The sequence below is a fragment of the Myotis lucifugus genome, unplaced genomic scaffold (genome assembly GCF_000147115.1).
Source record: "Myotis lucifugus unplaced genomic scaffold, Myoluc2.0 scaffold_59, whole genome shotgun sequence".
Taxonomy (NCBI): domain Eukaryota; kingdom Metazoa; phylum Chordata; class Mammalia; order Chiroptera; family Vespertilionidae; genus Myotis; species Myotis lucifugus.
Window position 1 is genome coordinate 3,652,898 of NW_005871107.1, and position 18,127 is coordinate 3,671,024.

Genomic DNA, 18,127 nt, shown 5'->3' on the forward strand with positions numbered 1-18,127 from the left:
TATAAAATAATTGTATAAATCAAATAAAAATTTATATCCACATTGCTACTCACTCATTTAACAAATACTCAATGTGCCTCTACTGTGTGCACTATTCTAATGGCTAAAGCCACAACAGTGTTAAAAGCCAAGGTCCTGGCCATCAAGGAACTTGCAATTTCATTTTATAAAAAGTCATCTAGAAACTTACAATTTTATTTTTTAAAAAGCAATTCTGGGAAGCCTTTTAATTATTCCAAAACAAGTGAGTCAGAGGATTTAATCTTATATAATAATCACTGTTTGAGTACAGGACAATTAAATATGATAGTTTTTGTAATGAACATAAATGTAAGTTATCTGGGCCTTGTTTGAGCAAAATGGAAATCCAAATAATAGTTTTTAGTTCTTACATACATGAAAATTAGTTATCATTTAAAGACATGTGAATTATCAATCATGTTATTTATTTCATAGATTGCATATATAACTTTAAGGATAGATTTTAGGTTCAGAAATATCCCTTTTAGATAAGATTATAAAGGAAATTCTTACTAAAACATAATTATGAATATATACTTTACACTTTTATTATGACTTTTTTATGGATAAATTCTTTGTTCAACCAAAAGTATATTTCAAATACCTTGATATTATTATTTATTACTGTAGGGAACAGAAAATTATTTGCAATAAGTTTTTATTATAGAATTCATGTGACCATAAAAATGAGAAATTATTTCATCAACAAATGCTAAATTATGAGGTTAACTATGTCAACCACTTGGAAAAACTTAACACTTGCATTTCACCTCTTATCAGTTTATTTACTCATTCAGAAGTTTCTACCATTTTGCAAATGAACATGGCATCATATTTGAAGATAGTGAATATAGATAAGATGACTTTTGTCCTGGGTAGCTGGAAAATATTCTAAAATCAGTGACAACTCATATAATCAGTCTTTGGATATCCTGGATTGGGGCCATTATTGACAATTTTGAAAATAATAGATAATTTTTAAAAGTAAACTTTTGCTTAAGAGAGTTTTCTAGTAAATTGGAAAGCATTTAGTTGACCTCTTATTTCTCATCGTATGCAGACACTCACAATTTGTAATTTCTCAGTAATTGAATTTCACCAGTAACCAATCTTGATATCATCTGAAGTTGTTCAATAAATTTGTTTTGAACTAACAGGGAAGTATTTTTATCTAAATATGGGAATAATTTCTTAAAGTTGTAGAATACTTACAATAATAATGAGAAAAAAATAGAAATTTGTAGCCTCAGGGTATGTTCTGACTTTAAAAATGTAGTGAAAATTTTCTTGCAGCTTTGTTACTAAAAATGTTGAGACTTTTAAGAATATCATTCCAATAACAAAGTATCTCTTTGTAAATGACATTATTTTAATATATGAGTTGTAACTTCTGTCAACCTGAATGTAAATAACTTTATGAATCATAATAAAATGTCAGTATACTTGTGGCTTCGGATTAACCACAATTTATGAGTAGCAAGTTAGAAAAAATGTATTTTAATACATTTAAAATTAAATGTCTTGAATGATAAAAAAGATAAATGATATTAAATGATAAAAAAAATTTAATAGAACAAAAGCATGATAAAACTCAAAATAAGAAAATATGATGGAAACAGTATAACTCTGTTTCATTCACTTCTGTTCAGGGATTCCTTCAGTAAACATTAAATAATTCAAAGTCGCTGGATGGTAGAGTGGGCAGAGAACCTAAGAACATGGGGATATGATGGTAGTGTCCTCACCAACTAATTACCTTAGGTAGTCACTTAAACTTTCTAGGGCTTAGTTTTCTCTTCTGTAAACTTAGATACTTGTAGAGGGACTCGCTGAAGTCTAATTGAGACACTAGCTAGACTCTAAAATTGATTCTGTGTTCCTTATTGAATCATGAGAAACATACATTGGTCCAGTAATAATGGCCGACACTTCATTATGCATAAGGCAGTAACCAGAGAGCAGTTCTTATTTGTGGTATTTTATAATACACTGAAGCTCAGTAAACAGTGCAGAGTTTTATTTCTAAATTTATTTGATGTAAACTGAGTTTTATAGCCCTAGTTAGGGTGTTTTTTTTAACTTATTTTAACTTTTTAGACTCTCAAATTCTAGTATAGTACTCAAAATATTACTGTTTTTAACCATCCACTCAACAAATAGTTGTTTAACAGCTACTATGTGCTCGGTATTGATGTTACAATAATAACCAGACACAGTTCCTAACCACAAGGAACTTAGAAGGACTAGTTTAAGGTAGGAGGTAGTTTATTTCACTGTGATGTATTTTATGATTACATGAATAGTTTCAATACTATAATACATAAATATAGGTGGATTTTTTTTCTAACCTTTCCTCATTTACATAGCACAAGCTTTTATTTATCTCTAGAAAGAGCTGTATTTCAAGCATACAATTTATTCTCCGCTATAACTTAGGATTCAGGGTAGAAAATACATTAGAATTTTTAAATTTTTTTCTCTATTCTCACTTTTTACTGAATTATCACAATTAAGTGTATATCATTTTCACTCAATTTGAAGATTCTTCCAAGTAGTTAGAAGAATTATAAAGACATATCCTTAGTAGAAAATTTTAGAAGAATATTCAATAAAATAAGTTTCTATAGCATTTGCAGATTTTTTAAAAAGGACAAGAAGGTTAAAAACGAAAACAATTAAAAAGTTAGATGTATGAACTTATGTATGAATATTTATCACCCAGTTATGAAGCATTGACTTTGATTTAATATGTTTAAAGCACTTACTCCTTGCTGTTCTAAGCAGTGCTATCACTACCACAAATCCTTGTTCTACATCATAGTATGAAACTATCATTACTGAAATACAAATACCACAGAATATTGATACGTTTAAAATTAGCAAACCTGTGAGGTGGTAGTATTAATATTGTCACTTTGCAGTAGGAGAAAACAGTAATAGAGAGGTTTAAGTAACTTGACTAAAATTACCCTTCTAGACAGAGATAGCACTGAGATTAAACTGAGACAGTCTGACCCAGTATCAAAGCTTTTAGTTACTACGTTCCAGTGTTGTTTATGTCACAGATGAAATGTGCTCACTGATAGTATTATTACGGACCCAGTTCATTTCATGGTTTGACATGTAATAGCTATGTGGGTTAGAGCAAATTATTTAACCTGTCTCAGCCTCAATCTCCTATTCTTAAAAAATAAGATAAAAGAGTAGTACCTGTCTGGCTGGATTGGTGTGATTAGATGAGACAATGCAGGTACACTGATCATGCTAACATGCAGCAAGTGTTAGATATTAGAGCCATCATCATCGTTGCCATCAGCATCATCAATTCCTGTGATGATCAATCTAATATATAAATCATTAAGTTTTAGGAGATGAGAAGAGGAAGAGTTAAGAGTTTAACAGAGGAAGTATACTCTCACTGAGTCTAGAAAGATTCATAGAAATTACTAGGTGTGGGAGGAAAAGCAGACAAGTTCTAAAATATGCCTGTAAGTGTTTTGTTGGGCAATGTTAGAAAGTTTGTACAAAGGCTACCAGATTCTCTGCATCCCTAGCTCCCCACACCCCAGACTATTGTCATCTGATGCTCCTCTTTTAACACTTTCCTTTCTGGTCTCCTTACTGTGGCTTGAACATACCAGGCACACAGCTTACTTTGGGCCTGTGTACTCGATGCTACCTTTGCCTGGGACATGTTTTCCCTGGATATATACATGGCTAACTCCCTCACCTTATGTCTTTGTTAAAAATGCCGCCAACTCAGTGAGTCCTTCCCTGAGCACCCTACTTACTAGTAAAGTTGTGATTTGCAGCTGCCCCCACTCACTTCCCACACACATTTCTGACCCTTCTGGCCCTGGTTCACTTTTTGTTGCTTTAGCATGTATCATCTTCGAACAGACTATATAGATTACTAGTTTGAGGGGTTTTGTTGTTGTTGCTTACTTGTCTTCTACCAATAAAATGCGAGTTGGAAGAAATGAGCAGGCCCAGAGGTCTCTGCACCCTGTGAAGGCAGACTTTGTACTTTGATATGTGTCCCTAGTGCCTAACAGGGTTTGGCATAATATATATTTAACACTAAGGATATCTGGCATTAATAAGTAAGCAGAGTAAAGGGAAGAGAGTAGATATTAAAAGTTCTCTTCACAGGAAAAAAATTGTAACTTTGTGTGTTGAGTGGACCTATTGTGATCATTTTGCAATATATGCAAATATCAAATCAGTTGTACACCTAAGCTAATATAATGTTATATGTCAATATATCTTTAAAAAAGACAAACAGTTGCCTCCTTCACATTGTTGAAAGGAAGGAATATTGGGAAAGAAAAATAAGCATAAATCATAGGCAATCAGTGATTGAGAAAAAATACACTTTTATTTAATGGTTTCTTTTTTCTTTTTTTTTGTATGTGAGTTTCTTCACCATGATATTTTATATTTATTTCAAATATATTGCAGTCCAGACACATTTTAGGTTAAGTAGGCATATGTAAGCTGCCTTAGGGAGATAAGCTTTATAATATAAACATTATTTCTTTGGGAAAATGCATTTAGAGTCCCAGATGTTCAGTGTACATATGTACTTTTGGGTCATGGAGTAAATTGGGAACATTATTAGTTGTTTGATTTGTGATGTGATTGGCTTTTTAAAATGCTATATAATTGCAAAAAAGCTATATATAATTGCAAAGGCATCTTTATGATCATTTTAATAGTTAATTTAAAATACTCTTACTTATGTCAGACGTTTCACTATAGCATTTTTTCTCTTCATAATTCTGTGGGAGAGAAAAAACAAAGGAAACATCTTTGTAACACCAAGTTTCAACTTGTAAAATGAAGTCACTTCACCCCTTTCTGGTCTTTTAGCATTTAACCATTGCTGTCATCACATCTGTCATCACTGCATCCACCATTGGATTTGTTTACTCATTAGGAGAGGCACAGTTGCTCAGCAGGAGTCCCTGTTAAGTCATTACTGTTGACTTGCCCATCTAGACTGATGGAATGTCAGCTTGTTGTCTCCTGTTGGACAATTTGTGTCTTTCACACAGCACAAGTTCTGGTTTTTATTTTATTTTAAAAAGTACTGACTGACAAAACCATTAGGTAAGATGGTTGCCATTTTTCATGCCTGTTGCTTTTATCATTGTATGATATTACCGCAGCTTTATTCATCATATATTTTGTATTTCTTTAACACTTCATTCCACAGGCACTCCAGAAAATCTGAAAGATCTAGCATCCAAAAACAGACTAGGAAAGGCATTGCTTCTGATGCAGAAAGGTAGGCTCGGTGTTGTGCTGTGCAGCCATCTTCTGTTTTACTAATACATTCAGGGTGCCTTCACTCGGATTTTATATGATCAGATCAGCTCTTATACACAGATGGTGATAGTGAAAGACATTCGTGTAAATAAATCACCTATGGGAATAGTGTCATAAAAAAAAAACAAGAGTGACTTGAAGGCAGCCCTTATATCTTAGGGATCAAGGAAAATCTCATGTATAAATTTTAGTGATTATTCTGATTTTTAAAGAGAATTAAATGCATAGTTATTTCTGTATACATATTAGGACATTCATATTTTGTTTCTGAGATTATTGAAATGTTAACAATGAATATAGTACCTAAATATGCAAATTTTTTGAGTATCTGTTATTTACCTGAATAATGCCTTTTAAAAATTGGTTTCCTACAAATGGATAATCTAAGATTATACTTGTATATTACAACCAAAGATATTTGTTGAGTTAACTTAGAAATTATAAGGATTGTTGATCTTTCATTTGTGTAATTCCTCTAATTCTGCAAATTTTTTGAATATTTTGAGTGCAAGGTATTTGTTCACATTTTACATAGTTGTAAGAAACACCAAAAATCCAATTAACATATTTATTCATCCAACTATTATTGAAAATATGGAGGGTGAGATAGATGTGAATGAATAAGCATATTCAAGTATCATAAAAATATGCACTATTTACAGTGAGAACACAGGGAAAAGAGTGGGGTGCTGATGAGTTAGGAAATATTTTATAAACAGGTGTCACTTTAGTTAAATCCAGATATATAAAAGTAGATGTGAAGAGTAGAATATTGCATGAGAAGGGAACAATATGAGAAAGCACTGAGGCTTGAAATATCCATATCTATATATATATATATATATATATATACTGATTTCAGAGAGGAAGGGAGAAATAGAAACATCAATGATGAGAGAGAATCATTGATTGGCTGCCTCTTGGACATCCCCTACTGGGGATCGAGCCCACAGCTCAGGCATGTGCCCTTGACCAGAATCGAACCTGGAACCCTTCAGTCTGCAGGCCAACGCTCTGTCCACTGAGCCAAACCGACTAGGGCTGAAATATCCTCTTAAGTTTGAGGAAACCATACCCATTTGGGAAGGGAGAATAGGATACAGGAGATGGGAAAGATGTCTGAAAATAAAACTGGAGAAATCCTTAAAGATTATCTTATGGATGCCCTTGTGGGCCATGCTACAGAGTTTTACTTTCTGTTTTATTCCATGATCCATTAATGGATGTGCTTTCAACCTGGAGGTACATGATTCATTTTAAGTTTGATCATTTTGACAGCATTTTGGAAGGCAGATTGAAAGTTCTGAAGGTAGATGCAAGACACCAGTGAGGCTGTTAAAATAGTTTTGGTTGAGATAGAATCGGTGTAACACATTCAGTCAACTAAAAAACATGTGCCAAACTATTGTGCTAAGTTCATGGAGTAAAATAGTGAGCATGGATAAAGGAAGGTTTTCCAGAGGATATTTACCTCTGAGCTGGGGTCTGAAACATGAGTAGGTATTAGTCACATCAAGGGAGATGGGAAGGGGAGATGGAATTTATTACTGGCTAATGGTCTTTGGGGATATTAACTATTGAGAGAACTTAGAATGGAGAAAGGATCTGGGAAACTCAAAAAAGTGTTGAGTTGGAATTCTGTTTTACAAAGGAATTGGACTTTGAGCAAGGAAGAGAAGTACAGAATTTTAGTATTTTAGATAGATCAGATAGATAGATAGGTAAATATAGATAGATGAAATAAAACTAATTACGTTTCTATTTATATATTCTTTAGTGTCAACTCAGCTAACTGCAATCTCTTTACTAGCACTGTAAACACCTTAAACTTACTAAGTTTTTAATCTTCAACCATTATTTATAACCTCGCTGTCTCATGCACACACAATTTCAATTATTTTGACAAGACTGAAAAATTTCCTCAATTTATCCTTTTCATTTCATTCATGCTTATTTATTTTGTATGTATTTAGGATGTATCAATGAACAAGTTTTTTTTGTTTACAATAAGATACTGTTTTGCAAAACGTTTGATTCTGGATCAACTAAAGGTGCTTAACTCCAGATGAATGATATCTGGGCCTCTCTCTGCAGCACTGAAAATATCTGTGAACACAAATCCTCCCCTCAGTGAGAATAGCAGGATTTAATTGACTCCCAATCTCAGATATTTGCTGCTTAAGGACCATATTCATATTGCTCTTGCCTTTACTTACTTTGCCTGTAGGTTTTTGCTTGTTTGTTTTTGTGTGTGTGCCTCAGGCATGAAACAGCCCTGGCCACCGACACAGGCATCAAGCTAGGATGAACTAAGGGCTGTACATCTGCTTTGCCCCTGATTGATATAAGAGCAACACCACCAATCAGGTGTCTCCTTGCCCATTGCCAGGGGGTTGCCTGTAGGTTTTAATAAAGAAAACCCAAACCTTTCAGGTGTGTAAATTTGTTTGATTATAATAACAGCTCCTTATTGATTTTTATGGGAGTGTAAATTACATACCTAGTTTTGAAGTGAATTGTTGAATAGCTAGCTAACAAAAGAAGAATTGTTTTGGATTTTCAAAGTTTGTTCTCATTTTATTTCATTAGAAGATACCTTGAGTTGACATCTAACTATAGGTGAATTGAGGTCACAGTATGAATGCTGGGTATGCTGATTTTTTGCCTTTGGAAATTAATGACTTCCCCAAAGGAGTCATACCACACAGTCATGCCTTAGCTTCTGGAACAATTTGCTGAGTAAGGATTATAATTTTGGAGGTCCTTTGTTGGCCTAAATAAACTGGGCCTTATGAGGAACAGCCTTGTGAGAAAATATCTTGAAAGATATGTTGATCATTTGCATATAGAACACAGGCAGAACAGACCTCTGACTTTTGTGCCTAGCTGTTTCAAACAGTGCTTCAGATTCTTTGGGGAAATGCCTCGGTAAAAGTCTGACTTTTCACCCTCATGTGAATTCTACCCAGTGAACTACTAGCACCATTCCTGCACCCTATGCTAGTGGCCTCTTCTTGTGGGACCTACACTCCATCCTAACGGAGAGATGTTTCGTCAGGACTAGTATTTAGAATTACTTGAGTGTGCGTTTTATGTTGTTCCGATGTTACTGGAAAGAGCTTGTTTAAGCCTGACATGGCCATTATAGGAGGAACCATTTTGAAGATTTGACCTTAAATAGCACATGCATGTTCATCCTTTAAAAAGTATTTTAAAAACACAACTCTATTGTTAAGTTGCAACAGACACAATTTATTGCAAGTCTGCTTACTGCAACAGACATGTCTGACTAGCCACCTAAGGTTTTGGTGAGAAGTGTGTTTTACTTAAGTTCAAGTCTTAAACAATAGTCTTAGGTGAAGAGTGTAGGTATGGATTGAACTCAGTAGTTGGATATGGATTTGTGGATGGTGGACTAGAGTCACACACACTGAGGTTTAGTTAGAATTTTTCTCCAGAAGACTCAATGTTTTTGTTTAAAAAATATGAGATATGTATAGACATATATAGCAGATTAGATGTTCACTCAATGCCATTTTAATATGTTTTGTTCCTTCAAACTCTCAGAAGCCAATACTATGAAATCTTACTAAAAATTTTGATACTTGGACACATATTTATATTTGTCTGACAAGATTAATAGTATGCCCAGGGGCATGAACTTTCTTTTTTTCCCCTCATAGAAGTATATTCTACCTCAATAGGCAGAAAATGGAGAAAAGTTGGAGCTCCATAGATCTGTGTGGATCTTGCCTTTACCACAATTTCTCTCTGTCTTTTTGCAAGTCACTCTATGGCCCTCAGTTTTCCCATCCATAAAATAGGGATAATAACACTTCTCAGAGCTGTTGTGATATACAAACAAAGAACATACATATGGGTGTATGTGTGCATACATATATACATATATACAACACATTCAGCCATACAAACATACATACATGTATATACATATAGCCCCAGTGCCTGGCATGTATAGATAGATGGCTTCATTTTGATGCTCAGTAAAGAAAAGTTGTCAGTATCATTCTACTTATCTCTCATTCTCTTCTGTTCCATTCTCTATTATGGTTGTTCTTCATCTCTTTCATTCTTACATTCTTAGCACATACCATTTCATTGAAAAGATAAGGCTCCACAGCCTGGATTCTCTCGAGATTTCACTCCTGTACCTCAGAATTTCTTGATTAAATCTCCTTTCCCTTTGTCTAAAACAAACTGTACTTGGGGCCGTTATCTCTCATCTCCAAAACCTTGCTCTTCTCTCTTCACGGTCTGCATTTAGCTGTCCTCAGTTTCTCTGCCTGTGATTCAGCCTCCCTGACACCCTGCTCTCTCTTCCGCAGGCAGAGTGGTTTTCTGTGCCTCCCCCTTGGTCTGTGCTTTCATATTGGTTATAGTTTGGCTGATGGCAGGGACTGTTTTGTTACTAAGAGACTTTTAGTTCCTGTCAGAGAAATGAATAGATCTGGTGAGAAATGATTAACCCGAATCAGTACAAGCTTCTGTCACTGTAAAAATAATACAAATCAGGTATGTAATTTAAGATGCATACTGCAAATGAAGAAAAAGACAAAAACCCATACCTGTATTAAATAAGCATAAATACAGGGTAGGGCAAAAGTTAAGTTTACAGTTGTGAGTGTGGGAAACAGTTTATTCTTGTATTGTTATTAATTATTGTTTTATTTTCTATATGAACAGCTGTAAACCTACTATTTCCCCACGATGTACAGTAGTCCTTACTTATCCACTGGGGATACCTTCCAAGACCCCCTGTGGATGCCTGAAACTTCAGATAGTACAGACCCTATATACACTGTTTTTGCCTATACATACATACCTATGATAAAGTTTAATTTATAAATTAGGCACAGTCAGAATTAACAATGATAAGTAATAAAACAGAACAGTAAAACAATACACAGTAATAAAAGTTATGTGAATGTAGTGTCTCTCTCTCTCTCTCTCTCTCTCTCTCTCTCTGATAACTGATTTGATAACTGAGGTGGCTACTAAGTGACTAACAGGCAGGTAACATACCTACATTGTAAATACCCTGGGCAAAGGGATGATTCACATCCCGGGTAAGATAAGGGTGGGCACCTCAGGAGATTTCATGTGCTACTCAGAATGGCATACAATTTAAAACTTATAATTATTTATTTCTGCAATTTTTCATTTAATATTTTTGGGTCACAGTTGACTGGGTAACTGAAACCATGAAAAGCAAAAGTGTGGATAAGGAGAGACTACTGTATATATAAATAACAGTTTTTAATTATTAATCCTTAACTCATAAATTGGCTTCATAATAATTTTGAATTTCATATTGAGATAACTGTCAGTTTATGGACAACTATATTTTTAGATATTTTTAGATATTAAAGGACATGATATCCCTACATCTGCCTTTTGCATTTAGTCAGTTCAGGGATGAAGCATTCTCTTATCTCATTATGTCATTTTAATTTGTTGGACTGTTTAAATTAACCTCAGAAGATGTCTTCCTATTGCTGCTTGGTATAGACTTTCCTATTGCAGAGTAAAAGTGGGCATAGACATTGTAAAAATATATACACAGAGTTCTGCAGTGTATATTTCTTCTTGAAAACAAGTGTTTAAAGTATCCCTGTGGTCATTATTCTAATCATACTGACATTTAAATAGGGTATCTTTATGAGCTCTTTCTCTTGTTCAGCTCTGTTCTAGGCCCTAGAGATACAGCTGAGTAAAAAAAAAAGAGAGAGAGAGAGGAGAGAGAGACAGACAGACAGAAGTCTCTGCCCTTATGGAACTTATAAGAACTTCATTACAGTGAAGGAATCTAGCCTTCTAAACCCACATGGTGTGCATATTTGCGATAACCTGCCAGTTTGAATTGAACTGCATTTCCTTCATTGCACAATGGGTTTCCTCCTGGGTTTTAAAAATAACTGCCGTGTAAGAGTAACCAGGTTTTCCTTGGACAGATGTGTTGGTGTCAAAGCTCATGTGAACCTGCTGCTGACTGAAGATCTTTTTTGACCCTAATGTTTTAGGGTTCTCCCACCATGTCTTTCTAGAAGGGGATACGCAGCCCCAAGAGCGACTGATCAGCCAGTCCTTAGGGGAAAGCACCCCGCTCGCTCGCGGTCGAGTGAGCACTCTAGTGTCAGAACCCTGTGTTCTGCCCACCACCTTGCCCCCGGAGGGTCGGCGCCACCTTCTCCGCTTCTGACCAGGTCGCTATTCAGTGTCCAGCCCAGCATTCATGTCCTGCCTCCGGGTGTTGGTGTGGTGTTGTACCTTCCTGAGCACTCCACGCTTTCACTCATTATGACACCATGACTTTTAGTCCTCTCTTTGTGGCACTTGAACCTCTCCCACATCCTCTCTTACTTGCATCTATCTCCACTGTGCTGGTGGTATTCTCTAGTTTCTGCCAATTAGCTATCATTGACGATTAAATTTGGCTGTGTTATGTCCTTCCATCTGTTTGTGGCATATTCATATATATATATTTTTAAGTATATAAAGTTCTTTATAAGAAATTATGTGGAATTAAATGTCTATTTGCTTTAAAAAGTATAAAAAATTTTAAAAAACACATTTTATAGGTGCTTAGTAAAAGCTTAGTTTTAAAGGTCTTAAGTGAAAAGAAAGTATGTTTCAATGCCAGCAAATGGAGGTCAGCTTACTCATGCACAGTGGTAACATATCTGTCTGCTTCTAACATTTTTATTTGTAATTCCATAACATGTGTCCAAGGTTATTTATTTTTAAATATCTTTCAAGATTTCCATATTTTAAAATAAAGTAAATGGTGATTTATAAAATGTCTGCAACTATAACTATTTTTACCACTTATAAATAATTCTCCTCGGTAAAAATGTTGATTAAATAATAGCAGTTTAGGTAACAGCCTTTCTTAACTAATGTACCCATGCTGTGAAGATTCAGAGGCTGGGATTAGATATATTTGGCTCAGCACCACCGAAAATTGATAATCTAACAGAAAGCCACAGTTTCTTGGAAAGTTCATGAAAAGAAGTGAGTCCGATTCTGCTCAGGTCGGGAATTTATTATGCAGAACTGTGTGACACACTGCCCTTCCTCTTTTAGCCCCTTTTTGTAATACTTTTACACATATCATACAAAGTATTTGAGTTTCCTTCCAAAGGCCTAGTTAGGGATTTTATGCTGTATTGATAGTGACAGGAAGAAGGAAAGGGTTTTTGTCAGGCCTTCTTGGGATTTTATCGTTTCATTTCCCCCCTTTGTGGTTTGTCCACAGGACACACAGACAAGGAAGTCCATCCCACTCTCCTCCCGCGGACACTTCCTTCAGCAGCCGGAGGGGCAGACAGCTCCCACAAGTGCCAGTGAGAAGCGGCAGTATAGAACAAGGTATTCGCTAAAGAGAGATCGTTGTCCAAAAATCTTGGATTTGAGAACTACCTCTTTTGATACATCTTTTAGTAAACAAATAGCATTTTGATTACATGTAGTTTGCTGAATCCTAAGAATTTCAGTTTCTTAGAATTTTATTCCCAGCACCAAGTTATAATGGTTCATGGTGTTGACTGTGTTTTTGCTGAGTGAGTGAATGATTGAATTTTAGATGGTCTACTGAAAGGACGGATTGAGCCCTGCAGATACCTTTTTTTACAAAGGACAAAGAAGGAAAATTAAATTTTTAAAACCTCAGTGCAATATGGTATATTGTTTTAAAAGAAGATTTATTTGACCTTGTTTTTCAAATATATCCTTGATTAAATACTTGATCACATAGAAGGCTTTACTAATGTGTTTTATTTTAAATTATTTGCAAGGTCTTGTGTTTTTGTATAAATTTGATAAGAAGTGATTTAGAATACACAGTTTAGTGTTTTGTTAACAGTTTGTGTTACTTAGAATTTCCTTTTTTTAAGAATATACACACTGTTTTATTTTCTTGGAATTGGGTGGGGGGAGTGTTTTGATAATGGAAATAAATTTCCTAAAATATCTGGGCAAGATGATTTAAATATTGGGTTAAAATAGTCACTGTGTCCTTCATGTGATCCAAGGTGCTATTCCATTTCTCAGTAGGTGAAATGATGAATTATCAGTACTGTATATGTTATCACATACCTTAACAGGGAATTGTTAAGCAGTTTCCTGGAATAATTTTTAATTTAGGGTTGTAATATAAATGCAGTAGACTTACATTTAAAACATGTATAATAATTCTTTATTTTTTTGAAACAACTGAAAGGTTAACATCTTGAATATTTTTTCAACAGTGTTTGTTGTTAGCGATGTTTACTTGTATTCCACTCTGTGTTGAGAGTGTTGGGTACCTGTTTCCTCACTTAATTGAAGTGCTCTATTGAATGAATGTATCACAGAATGTTAAAGTTCTAAAAAGATAAATGCATTGTTTCTAAGACTGATATGACAGAATTTGTAAGCAGAATACTTGGTTATAGAAAAATTAGTGTACATTTTAAGAAGTATCCACTTATTCATAGAGGAATGCCGCTATAGTAATCTCTGGATTTGTATTATTTTTTTAAAGTTGTACGTCCCATTGATATTTTATGCTTTGCTATTCAGGCTTCATATACAGGTACTTATTTAGTTCATTGGGAAAATATAAGGCTATGTGAAAAATCTGACTTTCTTTTCTAAAATAGCAATTCCCTGGAATTCTCATTCATATGTTTAATAAGCTTTCTTTTTTCTTGGGAACATTTTGAGAAGATAATTCACAATTTGTGTTATTAAGACTGTAATTAGCAATAGCAATAGCCTAGATGAAATGGATTTAAAATTTACTTTTAAAAAATAAAATTTGGTGTTTATGTAAATTATCCAGTCATGACTTCCTGTTGCACAACTAAACAAACTATGCATTCTGGTATTTAGCTGCAAACTTAGTATTACTGGCCATATCTTGCTCAAGATTAAAATCTAAAAAGTCATGTGTTCCTAAAATTCTTTGCATTTCCTCCAGTTGCTGAAACACTTTAGGTTCAAATCTAATAAGGGTACTGCTTATAACTCTCATATAGTGAGATAACAGTTATATTATTTCTGTAAAATAAGAATTGCATCTTTGAAATCATTTGGATTGTATGCTGGATTTGAGTGTTTAAAAAGCTCATGTTCTATTTAATATCAACATTACTATTTATTATATTCATATTCACAGTTGTCTTTCAGATAAATCATCAATTTGTAAGGATTGAATTGAGGTGGTAAGAAAGGGGTGACTGGGGACGAAATTGGTGGCGTTATTTTGCTATTTAACATCACAAAGACACTAGTAAACACTTATTTGAGTTTCCTGAAAATCACGGTTATATAAATTCAACCTATTAAGAATATGACAACACATGTTATATCTCAGTGTTCTTCTGTAATTGAAATAGATTTGGTTTATTTTATGATGTTAATATCTGCTTTGGGTAAATGATGTCCATCATCTTATTATTGATTTATTTCAAATTGAACAGTTCACATGATGTCTTTTTAGTATCCTAAAATATGTTTTTAAAAGTACACTTCTAATTTGACCCATGGGCTAGACAGAATTTAGCACGTTCTACTTAACATTGATTGCATTGTTGTTCTTAGGGCTACAGAATTATCTTTTTTTCTTTTGATATTATTTGTTAAACTTTAGTTCTGTCTTCTTTGAAGATTAATGCAGTTTATTTGCAATTGATTAAGGCTCTACTGTGCTTGACTTCCTTCCAGTCTTCTTTTTTTGTTTGTTTTTTAATTTTTAAGAGGGTATTTTTTCTTTTTATAAAAAAATTGAGCTGATAAGCAGTTGATTGGTAAGAGCTAATATTCCCAATGGTTTAAATTTCTGGATAGTGATAAAATTTCCTGTTAATGTTATAAATAATTTTATTAAAGCACAGTTTCTGGATACTGTTGTCTACATTGTTGTATCTAGGATTCATGCTGAGATTATTAGTTTGGGATTTTTTGTTTGTTTTGTTTTTCTATAATTCAGTTTTACTACTCTCTCTTTATACTATAACAGCAATATGTGTTATTTTAAAGGCCACCAGATTATTTGAAAAAGCATTTTTACTTAATTTTTTATAACATTGCATTTCACAGTGTTGTTTTTGATTTAGGAATGTTACATGGAATTTATGTTAAAATTTTGTTAGGGGAAAAGAAGAGGGTTGATAACAGTACAGATTTTGAGATACAGTAGCCAAAAAAATAGCCTTAAAATTTAGGCAACTCAAATGGTATTGTGATAATTGAGAACAAAGACTTCCAAGAAATTTATCTGGTTATATTTCAATGTTGTATTCCAATGTCACCCTTACATACATATTGGTTGCATAAAAGTGTTGTATGGTTTTCTGAAACCAAATGATACTTTTTTTGTTCTCAACTGGATGTCTTTTAGAGAAAATGTTTAAAGATTGTTCATGAATTAACACATGCTGTGCCACTTATATTTAATTTGTCTTGTTATTATATCTGCTACCCATAATCTAATGATATTCCTCTTTAGAAATACCTAAATAGGCTATTATTTCTCAGTAATTAGTGTACCAACATGGAGGTTGATGTAAAGCTTTATGAAATATCTAAGAAATATAGTCTCCAAAGAACAATTTCACCATGACATATTTTATTATCATTCATTTGAAAAGGAAGAAAGAATTTCTTAAATTAGATTTTTTCCATGTGGAAAATATTACAGAATATTTTTCATGATGGAAAAGAAAATGCCTACTTCTAGTAAAAAATGCAATTTTTTTGTCACTGATTATATTAAATTTCAAATTATCTGAAGTGCTATATTTTTAAATAAAATATGTTAGTTATGAATATTAAATATATTTAAATAGTTTTACAATACAAAGTCACAATATGTTAAAATGTTTTAGTAAAATTGATGCTGAAATATTTTTAATTCTTATAAAGCAAGAAAAAAATACCATAAAATATACTTTTCAAATTCCAAATGTATTAATTTTCCAGTTTCTGTTTATATTTTAAATCTCTAAAATCCTTGTATTCATTCTTTCTTTGGTTAATTTTAGAACCATACTTGAGACTTCCTCATGTTTGTCATTGTAATTTATCATGTAACGTTACATGTTATACCTTTCTATTATTCATACCATTGTGTTGATTCACATTTTCATGTCTAACTATAAATTTGCTGATTTCTTTCTTTTGTTTCCATCATTATGTGCATTTAATTCATTGAAGAACAAGAAAAATATAACTCTTCCACAAAAGGTAAATATTAATGTAACTTTTTAACCATTTAAAATTGTTCCTTTCTTTCATAATATATGAGAAAGTTTTATAAAAGTATTTATTGAAATGAGCAAAATTATTTAACAGTAGTTTTTTCCCCTGCAAGATTTTATAGGACATTTGGTATTATTTTGTATTGTGAGCAGTTCACATCAAAGAAGAAACTATTAAAATTAAGAATATTTATCTGCACTGACAACTAGAAAACCATTCTTATTTTATATGTTTCTGTTTGTTTGCCCTGCTCTATAGATAACGACTTAATTCATACTTTCTGTTCAGGGTAATATATGGTACAAAGGAATAGAAAATCCCTTGATTTTCTCTTATAGATAGCAGTAATCCTGTTGAATGTTTGGTTCCCACTGCAGTCATGCATCTAGAACAGTGATGGCGAACCTTTTGAGCTCGGCATGTCAGCATTTTGAAAAACCCTAACTTAACTCTGGTGCCGTGTCACATATAGAAATTTTTTGATATTTGCAACCATAGTAAAACAAAGATTTATATTTTTGGTATTTATTTTATATATTTAAATGCCATTTAACAAAGAAAAATCAACCAAAAAAAATGAGTTCGCGTGTCACCCTCTGACACGCGTGTCATAGGTTCGCCATCACTGATCTAGAAGGTAGCTGCCAAAATATTACTCCTCATGATATCAATATTGTTATAATGCCCATCAATTCTATCTTCCAAGGGACAGAGAAGGGAAACATTCGGCCTGCTGTGTTGGCACATTGTCGACATCCTATCTTACTGTCTTTTGGATCACATTTGATTTTTTGGCTTTGGACTTGAGTTTCAAGTACATGCACACTCATCCCACTCTCATATGCCGCTCACATCATTTTCTATTCAGTGTCATTTTTGTCCTGACAGTTAAATATTTGAACATGAGTTTTTGCTTAATGAAATAAGTCTTATAATGCTGAAAATTATATAATGCTTTATAATTTAATAAAATACATTTACTCAATATTTTCAGATTAATGATTGAATCAGTTTGTTGTCCATAGTAACCCTAAAAGTCCTGAGAGTAGCATCATCCCTATTATGAATGATACACTCAGGTTAGCGAGATTAAGAGATTGACCCATTCACACTGCTGATGAGTAGTAGAATATGAGCCCAGGTGTCTTACTTTTAACCTACTGCCACTCTACTGTAGTGGATTCTTTTTTAATAGAATCCCAAATACATTATCCCTAACTCCTAGTATATTAAGGTATGTTTTATGTATCTCAGTGTTATAGTGTGGAAATGTGAGCTAATATTCAGTTACTTATTTTAGTTTGAATTTACAAATATATATATTCTGTCATATAATGCATACTCTGGCATAATGTCTTACATACTAGTCAATAAATATATATTAATAAAAATAAAATATTATTCAATGTGATTAAGATGGTTTGGTTCTTAGATTTTACATAGATTTCTGGCCATCATTCATTTTTAATTCAGATGCCAGAGACACAATTTTGGATTCTGTAGTACAAAAATA

The 18,127-nt window shown here is 33.2% G+C and overlaps 1 protein-coding gene and 1 pseudogene across 1 annotated transcript in view; one reads left to right on the forward strand and one right to left on the reverse strand.

Annotated features, from left to right (window-relative positions):
• Nucleotides 1-18,127, forward strand: part of RIMS1 (regulating synaptic membrane exocytosis 1) — a 160,620-nt gene that overhangs the window by 57,484 nt on the left and 85,009 nt on the right. The window contains 2 exon segments of the mRNA XM_023754316.1: nt 5,240-5,311; nt 12,629-12,741. Of these exon segments, the coding sequence (XP_023610084.1) occupies nt 5,240-5,311; nt 12,629-12,741 (185 nt within the window).
• LOC111826178 lies at nt 7,602-7,746 on the reverse strand (annotated as a pseudogene).